The sequence below is a fragment of the Monopterus albus genome, unplaced genomic scaffold (assembly GCF_001952655.1).
Source record: "Monopterus albus unplaced genomic scaffold, M_albus_1.0 scaffold2.1, whole genome shotgun sequence".
NCBI classification, from domain to species: domain Eukaryota; kingdom Metazoa; phylum Chordata; class Actinopteri; order Synbranchiformes; family Synbranchidae; genus Monopterus; species Monopterus albus.
In genome coordinates, this window is record NW_018127882.1 from 6,277,596 (window position 1) to 6,289,986 (window position 12,391).

Genomic DNA, 12,391 nt, shown 5'->3' on the forward strand with positions numbered 1-12,391 from the left:
CTGTCAGTCATTTTGCTAAGATAACAGATTCTTTCTTGCTGCTTCGTGCTCACCGCATAATGTCAAACAATCATTAAACATCAAAATGTTTAAACATATGATGCTGGAAAGAAGAGCTATCAGTCCAGTTCAGTGATTTCAAAATGCAACTTTAGGCAGGATTTCAGTGTGACTTCCAGTTTAGACTCATTCATGCTGACAGTTAAAGGCTTATCCTAATTTCATTCAATCATGCCACAGACAGCCCATCCCTTTTTATCCTTATCCCCCCAAGCTTTCAATCTAGCTCCTTTCTTTCCCTCTTCAGCCTCATTGTTAATTACAGCTTAGAACTTGGAGAGGACTGTTAATCTGTCAGGGCTGGATTTTATTGCTGCTCTGCTGCATTCCCATTATACCGTTATTATAGCTGCGGGTACAGGCCTGTAATTGCTCTAAGTAGAAGGGAAAGGTAGGAGAGACTCAGGCTGCCTCAAGGCTTCTGGTCAAGGCAACCCCCTCTTTATCGTCTGTCCTGGCAGTGTTTCTAAAAATGATAACACTGCCTGTGAATAAACAGGCTCCTGTTCAAACCTGACTGCTGCACCACCTCAGGCAGCCAGAAACAACTGGAAAGACACTTAATTTGTCTTTGTGGAGCTCAACTTTGTCTTTCAGCAACCTTGAAAAGAGACACACTGTGGGACATCTCAGATCACAGGAGCCCGCCCAGGTGGGGTGGCATGTGCACATGCTGTGATGTGTGGCTGAAAAGAAAAAACAAAGACTTCCTCAAAAACAACTTTTAGCCTGCCTGGTGTTTCTGCCTCTTTTCCTCAAAGCCAAATATAGACAAGCCACTGCCACGTCATCTGGGCCTCAGCACTCTCTTAAACCCAGAGAGAGGGCGAGCTGGGGTTCCCAGCCTCAGTGCACACACGTGGGGTTATATTTTAGCAGGTCTGTAATATAACTGCATCCATATTTTCCACAAAAACCTCCAACAGTTTTGGCTGTCATGGAAATTAGGACAGTTTTATTGAAAAATAAAAAAAAAAGCACAAACAACTACAAAAATAAATACAGATAAAACCACTGGGGGTTACCCTTGAAACCATTTCCATCTGTTACCCTCCAAATCAAATGTTTTTCAGTCCATTGACAACATCGGCCACTTTAAGCTACAACCAACCCAACAGTGTGGCCTGTTTTTCATGGCGCCAACTGAACCAGAGTCCAGCCTCTCTCTGAATACCCACAGTCCCAGTGTGCATCACAACCACTGACATGCTGTCTACACCTCGTCTTCATTCAGCAGCATGTTGGGGATTCCTCGAGAGATCGGAAACTCTCGTCCTGATTCTGGGCACTGCAGGCAGCCCTCTATCACCTCCACCTGCAACACACACACACAACCAAACACAGACGAGAGGTGTGAGTAAATCCAGTGAAAACAGGACAGGACATGGTGTCTCTCAACTATACTACACCCCTCTGTGACACTACTGTGCTTTCGCTGTTCTCCAGCTTCCCTACCCTGTGTTTTCAAAATGCGGTTCATAGATTAGCTTCACCTGCTACCTAGAAAAGGTTGTAAGATGTATTTTTCATAAGTTTGGCTTCTTGACATGGAAAGCATTAAAATCAGCCAAAGGACTCATATTTGATTCAAATGTGGTGTTCTCCCTTCTGGATGTGTTAGCTAACTTTTTGGTAACATTAGCAACCTAGCATGGTCATGATTTTCCGTTTGTATTGAATTAATATGATTTTGACTGAGAGAAATCTGAGCTTTGTGTAAAGTTGGTGCTTTGTATTACATTAGTAGTAACCAGAACGTTCTACTGGACTGTTACAACATCAAATCAGAAAAAGCTGGAAAGCTATATAAAATCCAAATTAAAACTGAGAAGTGATATGAAATTCATCTGTGTTCTGTATTATACTGAAAACAATACAGCAAGACATTACAGTGGAACCTTGGATTGCGAGTAACCCGGTTTGTGTGTTTGGCAAGACGAGCAAAAATTTTGATTCGATATACGAGCGAGGTCTTGCAATACGAGTAGTACGTACACTTTGTGTGCCGAGCGTCATGATGCACGTCACAACTGAGCCGATGGTTCTTGCGCCTCACTCGACTCGTATAGCCAATATCTGTACTGCAACAATGGGCCCCTCATGACAGCCATGATTCTTTTCAAAGGTAAAGTGCAGGTTAATTTGTTTAATTTTTACTTTATACTGTATTTTGTATTACTGTAATCATTTTTATATGGATAAGTGGATGTGGAACGAATCATCTGAGTTTCCATTATTTCTTATGGGGAAATTCGCTTTGATATACGAGTGCTTTGGATTACGAGCAACGTTGCTGGAACGAATTATACTCGCAAACCAAGACTCCACTGTATTTGATGTGATACCTTGTCAGTTTTATTCTTTGTTCAAAATAAACACTCAATTCAATTATTCCTTGTACAGCTAATGCTAGCCTTGAACTGGAGGCTCGAAATCACTCACAAAATGATTAATCATGCAACTCTAGTAAAGAGGTCAGGAGTGACGTATGTCATCGCTTTGTTTTGAGCCCCACTAGACCCTCTAGTGCCTGAAAAGAACTTAATGTAGCTTTACTTTATATTGTATACTTTATACTTTAAAGGCGCAGTTCACAAAAAATGGATTTATAGGGGCATCTAGACATGCAGATGGTTTTTCTATAACATTTCTACCTCGATGCAGACACAATGAAAGTGAAATGAATTTTGTTGCAGTGCAGTTAAAAATATCAGCAGTTCAACTCAATTGTTGTTTAGGTTTGGACTTTTTATGTCCTTTTTTATTTCAGTGAAAGAAACAGTTTAGGAATGTCACAACTACAAAGCCTGAGGCACACTTACACAATGGTTGAGAAGGGGGGGAAAAAAACAAAAAACAAAGAAGCCAGATGTGTACAACTGGCCAAAGAAGTCAGTGAGTAGTCTCAAAACAAGACATCTAGTGAAAGTCAAAGCCTCTGGGAAAACATGTCATGGGTATTAAAAAGATATCAGTCAAAAAACAATCTACCAGATTAACAGAAGACAGTCATTGGTTATAGCATGCACTGGCACATTATTAATAGAAATACAACTACACATTACCAGAACTGACAGGAATGACTGTGAGTGCCTTACCTCTAACAGCACTCTGTGCACTTTCTTCAGGAACTCTTCATTTTTCTCATAATCTGGCACCAGCTCACCTGGCAGATCTTGCCGATGACCCAACTATAGAGGGAAAAGAGACACAGGAATGCTCTACCTTCAGAAGCAAATGTGATATTCTGAGAGTGAATCTGTTGAACTGGACTGGGAAAAAAGATGCACAATGATCTCAGAACTAGCATATCAGTGGATACCAGCTGGGCATTTGTCTACTACTTGCTTTATTCTTTAGGATTCAACATGAAGCTGGTGTGGTCACGAGCATACATGCTATGTACATGTTTAACATATCTTTCACGTTCAAACACTCACATAGGCACCTGCCACTGACATAAAGTAATGTTTGATGCTGTGAGTATTTGTAATGGCAAAAGTCAAAGCAGCATGTTACTGACGGTCACATTGCTGAACAGTCTCTGGTGCAGTCACACTCACCGCCTCTGCAGCCTGGACCAGAGCACACCACTCCAGTTTGGGAATCATCCGGCTGACAAACTCAGGGTTGAATTCCACCTCATTCACCTTCACCTCGGTTGCCTGAAAAAACAAAATACAAAACCTACACATCAGGACGAAACATCACAACCTATTAGTCTGGACTACAGCCAGTCCTCCTCTCCAGACATGTACTACATCTATTCAATGGGATTTTATAAAACAGAACTGTTCTGTTTTAGAAACTACTTTATGTTTACTTGAACATTTAGTTTTTGTTCAAATGGTTACGTGATGTACTGTACCGTATTCATAAGTTTTCCCAAACATTTTGCCCCGCCCCGGATGTAAATAGGGAAGACAAAAAATTATAAGACTCTCGATGTCGGTGTAAGGTAGATAACCCAGTACATGATTTGATTTTGATTTGATTTATTGATTCTTTCAAACATGTAACAACAGTCAGTATGTAATCACACATAATTCCAGACATATCCACAAAAAAAAAGAACTTTTCAAAATGCTTTTACCTAGTACATGCTTGAACGGAGTAGGAAGAAGTCAGACTTATCCAGTCCTACCCCCTAACATCATCTTATCATCATTGGTTTGCAAGCAGTATTACTACATGGATACATATTCTACATCCACACTCCCATCTGATTATCATTAAGCCTGTTCTTGCCCATATCTTGATTGACACATACCTTTATATCTGTGTTTAAACTCAATTTTCTTACTGTTTTTATGTCCATATTTACATGACTTTTAACTACAACCTCAATAGTAAACAAAATTAAGTATTTCTGTCAATTTAAACATTATGCATTTCGTAAAGGCACACTTCACGGTAGAAATGTTGTATTAAATTGTGAAAGACTAATTATTTTCCTTGAAAATATGAGTTAAATGTTACACTACGGGGTGAGTAAGCTAACTTTGTCTTTGCTAGCTTGTTAGCCTCAACGCTAGTATCTCAACGTTAGCTTTAATAGAAGATAGTCACCCTGCCAAAGCAAAAATACCTAAAGGTTACTCTTCCTTCATGTCAGTGCCTAAACGACACATTACATAAAATCTAAGCGCTCTTTTAATGTAACGAAAGCAGCAGCCAGGTGCTTACAGTTTACCTTGATGAGCAGCGGGTACCCTTTAATGACTCCCTTCACGTGAGACGTCAACATATTGTGTGTAAGCAGCTTCATGTTCACAGACTTAAAATTGGAAATAATTGTCACCGGTTCAACAGTATTTTGCCCGTAAGTGTTCGCCGAATGTTAGCTTAGTAACAGTGTACCATCAGTCATCAACATGTAAATCACGCTGGAGTTGTGGACCGGAAGTGGCACTGTTACGTCGCTAAAAAACGTCCCAAAGATTTTGAGACTCATTACATTGGTTCCGTGACTACAGCCCAATATCGATCAGTATGTCGTTTTATAGTTGTTCCTTTACTGTGCCCCACTCTGTCAAACATCCACTTAGGGTCACTGTTATATACCATTAAGAATATTTGTGTGGATGCTGTAAAGCATTGTCTTAAGGATTTTTCTAAACCTTATACCTTTGAAATATATAGCTTTATTTTGAAAGTTTTGCCTCATTCAAATGAATGGGGAAATTCTACTTCAGCATACTTTCAGCTATTTCAGGTATCAAAATGTTCAGCTGTTCAAGGACATTCATGCTTCCATTCAGAATTTTTCTAAATTTCATACTTTTAAAATATTTAGCTTTATTTTGAAAGTTTTGCACCATTCAAATGAATGATGTGGTGCAAAATGTATTAATCAGGATAAGAATCCCTTGATGTCTAAGACCTTTGTTGAGGGCACCCTGGCAAGACGGCAGCATTAAAGTTACAGACAAACTATGATAAACAAGCAGTATACAAACAATTTCAATTCAAAACAATATTAGAAATGTAGGGTTGAACAGCAGAATGTTAAACTGCACAGCCTATCCTTACAGGTATCTAAACTGCAGTTGCATGCAGGCACCCTGATGTTAGAAAGGATACAGTGGATTCTGTAATATACTGTAGACACTGAAAAATGACCTGAGGCTCCCACACACAAAGCCGTCATCTCAGACGTCCGGCGACAGATCCATGAAACTGAATGGTCTGTCACTTCTGGCGTCCGTTTAATTAGGAATCCAAGACAAGTGATGGCTGCTGGTGGTGAAAATGATGGACTTTAAACTGGGGTAATGCTCAGAATTTATTAAGTGTGTGCAAACAACTTTGAAGGAGGGTCTCAAGAGATTTGAAAACTTACTCTAAATGACAAGTCTACAGTGTGAGTGACTGTTAACATAGGACTCTGGGAGCAGTAAGGGGACTTGGATATCTGAGCTATGCAGGCTTAATCCTTACACTCCTCTAGTGACCAATTTATGGCCACTGTGGAGTCTCTTCAGCCTGAGGTACCTAAGGAAAAACTGCCCCAATGCAACCCTAAAAACAGATGTGAACACCTCTAGATTGCCAATTTTCTCCCTCCTTCCTCTTGCAGTCTCCCTCCCACATCTGCCCAGACAAATGGAGCTAAATTAAAGACTGCAATAGCTTTTCCCACTATTTTGAACCAAAATAGTACACAGACAAATGGAGCTAAATTAAAGACTGCAGTAGCTTTTATTCAATATTAAAATACTTTTTCATGATATTGGATGGAAAAGTTCATGAAACAGCATTTCAGCTGTCACAAGACACTAAAATTCATTATTTAAACCTCAAGAATTATTAAAAAAAAAAAAGCTGGTCCATATTAAAGCACTGTGATTTTTTTCACCTATGTTTAGGCCAAAGTACAGATGAAAACAATCACAGTGCTTTAATATGGACAAACTTTTAAATGACTGACATTTTATGTGTCCAAGAAATATTTTTAGTCAAACAAGACCTGGAGCAGCTAAAGTCTCTGCAAAGTGACTTTTTTGGTGCAGGTGAATTCACCACTGACCTTTGGTCTGGGACAGTTAAAGGTAGGATACCTGGTGGTGTTACCATTTTATGGAATAGGAAATATGACCCACAGATTAAAGTAATAAGACCTGGCTGTTGGCATAGTACATCTTGGCTTGATCACTGTATCTGTAAGGCATGCTGATATAGATTCCAATGAGATCGATTATGATCAGTTACTGTATATACTTGTGAGTATAGCTCTATAACATATAAGTGATATTTAACAAGTAAAAACATTAAACAATTTGTTTGATGCCAACTTGATGGTGTATTGTGGTGTTTTCTTTGCATTTTATGTCTGGACTTAATTTGTAATCTCATTTAAGTAATTATATTTGTAATACAAAGGTGAATTAGAATTTTATTTTGCACTTTTCAGAAGTTTGGTCTTGACCATAAAGAGTTTATGTAAAGTGTTTATCATGATGAGCACTTCACCAAACAAATGGCAATGAAGGGGACAGACCCCAGTGGTAGGCAAGAATAGTAGAGAAATACACACTGTCTACTTTTTAATAGCAAAACAAGACTTATTCAAAGTGGTTTAGGTGAAAATGGAGTTTAACTCTGAGTTCAGGGAAAGTCATGTTTTCACCTAACCTGCTTTAACCTGCAGGTTTTTAAATGGTTTTGAATGTTACTACGGTGGCCTGTTAGCTTACAGCACATTGGACTGACAGATTGCGATTTTGAATGTAAACATGCAGAAAGTTGAACTCTGCAGCATTCAGAGCTGTGACGTCATCAACGACATGGCTTTGATCTTCGTGACGTCACCGAGTCTCGCGCAGCAGCTCACCTAATAACTTCAGCTTCACAGGCAATCAGACAACTTCTGAACTTAAACAGAGACACCACGCTGGTGAGCAAGAGAGTTAATACTCAACAAACGAAAGTTAAACAACATCCATTCCGTGAAATACTTCGGTATTCACGTAAAAAGTGATTCTTCCAGTAAAAAAATGGCAAGTTCTACCGATAAACCCCAAACCTGTAAAACCAACATACAGACAGCTCCCACCAACAAGAACATGAACTGCGAAGCCCTTCATGAGGAAATCAGGAGGCTTCAGGGGATGCTGAGCAGGGGCAGAGAGAGTTTTAACTACGAACAGAACTGGAGGACCCAACTTAGCCAAGAGCTAAGTGACACAAAGGAACAGCTGGCTTACCACAAAGCCAAGACTGAATCCTTTATCAAGCAGCAGGTGGAAAGTTTTCACAGTGAGTCTGAGACGAAAAACAAGTCTCACGGTGACACGGTGGAGCACTATCCCCAGCTGATCGACACCCTGAAGGCGGAGATCGGCACCCTGATGGTGGAGAAAACATTTACAATGGGTTGATGAAAAGAGATAAGAGGAAAAGCTGATATCCCATCACTTATTTTCATCTTCAATCTATTTCAGGAATGGAATACATCAAGCAGCACATGGAAGAACCCTCCATAGGTGATGCCACCAGGTCCAGTTCATCAGATGAAGAAGACTTCTTCTCTGTACTGCAATCATCTACAGTTCAGTACAGAACAATTTAGTTATTAGAAAATGATTATATAGATAATGAATGGATGGATGGACTGGTATTCAACAGAAATAAATTGTGAAACTCCAAGACACAAGTGTTTGTGAGGTGCTTACTGTGGCAGGGTACTGGCAGAAAAGGTTATGAAGGGAGGGGACAGAGTGTAATGGTGTTAGGTTGAAAAACAGGTTTACATTTACCAATAGGAAAACTGAATCCAAGTCTAACTGGCAACACAAGAAGATGGATCAGGACCAAAGATGGTCAAAACACAGACAGCTGATCATGGACAGATCTTTAGACCTGGATGGGACAGGACACAGACAGACAGATTCAGGTACAAGTATGGGAAGATGGGGCTCGAATGCAATGACAAATATCAACTATGAAGTAGAGGCAGAAGACTCAAGTTGCCATTTCTAATGACTTATTTACATGTAACAATTCTTACACAGCTTATTTTTGTCAAAATATCAGATTTTTTCCAGTACAATATCCAATCATATGACTCCAACATTTTAAACCTTTTTAATGTTATGTTGAGGCACAGCACTGGCCTAGTTTTTAAAAAAAGTCCACAAGTGACTTGAGACGTGACATAATTATCAATGTTTAACAAACTCTGGGATCTGATGTCACAGTTGTTCATCTGCCCTCCACCCCAACAACCTCCTGGCAACTCTGATGCGGTTTGTGCATCATTTCATTCAAACGTTTTTTTAAATATAATCCAGCTAGTGATTACATTTGTCTCGACAATTTAAATGGGGAAACATTTAATTGTATATAAATATAATTTCTAGGAGACAGGGTTTTGGTTGATTGGCATCAGCGATTTGCAGAGTGGTCATTCACTGTTGTGGCATATTCATACAGTGCAGTAAACCCTGTGTTTGTCCACAGTGGACACCACAATCCGCCCCTGCTGTTCAGCTGATTGTGTTCATGCCAATGCCATTTGCTGCCACAGCTCCCTCCACCACACCAACACCTTCTTCCTCTTCTGTATTGTTGGCTTAGCTAATCTTCACCACTGCTCACATATACTATGAGCTCCTCAAATAGCATCTAGCTGAACAACTGTTTGTTAAAAACAGCTGGTTTCTTGATGTGCCACTGACTGATTAGAGGAAATCAGGTGTACGCGTGTTGATGGGTGAAGCAAAGCACAGAGTCAGGTGATATATGTTTAAACTATATGGACAGCAGCCTAAATGGCTTAAAGGCCTCTGTACTTAGGTGTACAACATAAAACTTAGCTTTTGCACAGGTCTGTTATTTATAAACTGGGAGAATCAGTTCAGCCTTCCCAAAGATCACTCGCTATCCTAACACCTGGCATAGCAGTAGACTGACGCAAGTTATCCTGCTGGAACACAAAGTACCTGAGGCAGAGCATTTGAGCGAGGAGAAATTCTCATAGTACAAGCTTCTGGTCAGTGACTGTCACAGCAGCTGGAGACATGGATTCATACCATTTGGTGTTAAATGCAGGGGTTTGCACTGTGCTCCATCTCTGAAGCCTTGAGCTGGTTTTAGTACTGAGGGGAAATGTAAAAGGAAAGGCCAACTGAGGTGTTGAGAAGCACGTGCCAGAAGAGCAGTTAGCCACCTGGACACAAGCTGAAACCTGATAAAACCTCAGTTGGTTCACGGGGGGAGGATTTTCTGAAGAGGAAAGACCAGAACAGTAACACGAGAGTTGTTGAGAGCAGACCAGATGTACTGTACATTTAACAGATTCTTCTTTTCTCTTCATGTACACAAGAACGCAGTAAAGTTTTAATCAGTAATATAAATGTTACACTGGCATAACATTACTCCCGTCTTGAAATATGCACAGCACTGTACATGGAGGAGCGGACATGCACTATAGCGGGTGAATATGTACAATATAGCATATCTGCAGTTTCTAATTATTATGCCGTATGCATGAAAAATGAGAAATACATGGAGGTGTTTGACCTCTGCTAACTATTCATTCCTCACCCCATGTGCTGCTCCAATATAGGAACACAAACTGGAATGAAGCTACATTATGTGAAAGTATATGAGTGTGTGGAGTTACGTATATTTGTTCCCCTCTAAAACTCTCCAGACATCATTTTCTGATGTGAAGTGGAAAAGAGGCAGCTCCCTCTCTTTCTCAGGCATCAGAGAGAGCCAGTGAGTGCACCGCTACACCCTTCTCCCTGCATTCACTAGTATAAATGAAACATAGATGTTACATGGTGGCTTCAAGTGTTGCATGAATGGATGCTGATGGTTTTCTGGCATAATGTTACCAAGTTTCATGGTTGGTTCAAATAAAGTATCATTCTGCTATTCAGGAGTAAAAAAAAATTGACAAGTAGAGCCTGACTCACAAATCGGCTTAGCCTAGCAGATATGTTTATTTAATCTAATATTGTATATGTTTGTTAGAATCAAATTGCAGTACAGTCAGTGTCAGTGAAATAGTCAGTGTCACTGTTATACTGTAGTTTGTTTATGTCTGTCGACTAGTTTGCCCCCGCCCCCCTAAAAAAAGAACTAGTACAGCAACTCTGGTGACCACCAAACGATCATTTAGTTCCATCATCAGGTCAAAATTTTAACTTTGCTACATGACTGCCACACAGTGAATAGCAGAATGCACTCAACCAGGAAACCATCATGTGCCCTGGGACATTGGAAACTATATTGATTCTGAGTGAGGGTTAGTAACCACAACCATCGCTAACCAAGAGTACCATCTCTACAGTAAACATGATGGGCAGAATCTTGTGAAACCAAAATGTCTGTGGAAGGCATCAGCAGCATTGACATGTGAGCCTTTAGGCACCACTAGTCAAGGCAGAGAGAATACCACAGTTTGAATAATATAATTCTATACTTCAGGTAGTACCTGTACCCTCTCACCCTTTACACCTTAACAATACATAAATATTTGCTGAGAATGGGAATGTAGCATCGGGGAAGCTTTCTGTCAGATTAACTGACACTGTTTTGGTGCAAGCAAAGAACACAATCTATCAAGCTATAGCTACAACTCAACGACTTGGCAAATTATAGAATGCCAGCACATAAAACTAAATGAACATGGTAAACATTATATCTGCTAAACATCAGCATGTTAGGTTTCTCACTGTGAGCCTTAAGAAATATTAGTTTTACTCACATTTTGTCTATTTCTCCATAGGAATGAATGGGCCAATGCAATCCCAGTGGCACACTCTGGGTCACGTGACTCCCCGCTCTAGCTTGTCTGTGTTTTTCAACAATTTCTTGCCCGTTTTTCTGCTCTTATTCTGCCATCCTTACGCTTCATACACATATAATGGATGAAAAGCGTAGAGAAAATGGTCACAATCTATCTATGGGATGGACGGTATTTGCACATTGCACATTGCCGTCTCACTGTTCTATAGACGGCCATTGAACGGAAGGATTCAGAAAAAAAGTTCGAAGCCAAAGTCAAGAGTATTTCTAAATCGCCAGCACTCCGTCACGCAGGCAGTCCACTTTTTGCTCTTTCAGCTGGATGAGTGACACTTTTGCACACTTATGAGTGATGTGGTGCAAAATGTATTAATCAGGATAAAAATCCCTTGATGTCTAAGACCTTTGTTGAGGGCACCCTGGCAAGATGGCAGCATTTCGGTGACAACACGGCTGTTCTTTCAAACACAGAGAACTTGCTCTGCTAGACAGCAGCTTTTAATACCACCGTGAAGTTGGCCCCCCACCCAACGCAAAATACGGCCAAAATGGTGAAAATGATGCACTTTAAACTGGGGTAAAGCTCAGAATTTATTAAGTGTGTGCAAACAAGTTTGAAGGAGGGTCTCAAGAGATTTGAATGTTACTACGGTGGCCTGTTAGCTTACAGCACATTGGACTGACAGATTGCGATTTTGAATGTAAACATGCAGAAAGTTGAACTCTGCAGCATTCAGAAATGTGACGTCATCAACGACACGGCTTTGATCTTCATGACGTCACCGAGTCTCGCGCAGCAGCTCACCTAATAACTTCAGCTTCACAGGCAATCACACAACTTCTGAACTTCAATAGAGACACCACGCTGGTGAGCAAGAGAGATTAACTCGACAAACAAACGTTAAACAACATCCATTCCGTGAAATACTTCGGTATTCACGTAAAAAGTGATTCTTCCAGTAAAAAAATGGCAAGTTCTAGCGACAGACCCCAAAGCTGTAGAAACAACAGACAGACAGCTCCCAGGAACAAGAACATGAACTGCGAAGCCCTTCCTGAGGAAATCAGGAGG

The 12,391-nt window shown here is 40.3% G+C and overlaps 1 protein-coding gene across 1 annotated transcript; it reads right to left on the reverse strand.

Moving 5' to 3' along the window:
- Nucleotides 1-993: 993 nt before the first annotated feature.
- On the reverse strand, nt 994-5,038 carry trmt112 (tRNA methyltransferase activator subunit 11-2). The gene is made up of 4 exons (XM_020590466.1): nt 4,754-5,038; nt 3,624-3,725; nt 3,159-3,251; nt 994-1,375 (listed from the first exon to the last, which is right to left on the reverse strand). Exons 1-4 carry the CDS (start codon nt 4,826-4,828, stop codon nt 1,274-1,276), a joined length of 372 nt encoding a protein of 123 aa, XP_020446122.1. The 5' UTR covers nt 4,829-5,038; the 3' UTR covers nt 994-1,273.
- Between the last annotated feature and the right edge of the window lie 7,353 nt (nt 5,039-12,391).

Bases quoted from the DNA above. Each gene is read 5' to 3' on its own strand.
- trmt112 (XM_020590466.1), bottom strand. From the start codon at position 4,828: ATGAAGCTGCTTACACACAATATGTTGACGTCTCACGTGAAGGGAGTC. The intron at 3,726-4,753 runs GTAAACTGTAAG...TTGTTTTTTCAG, and splicing joins GGTACCCGCTGCTCATCAAG to GCAACCGAGGTGAAGGTGAA. The intron at 1,376-3,158 runs GTAAGGCACTCA...TGTGTGTTGCAG, and splicing joins TGCACAGAGTGCTGTTAGAG to GTGGAGGTGATAGAGGGCTG.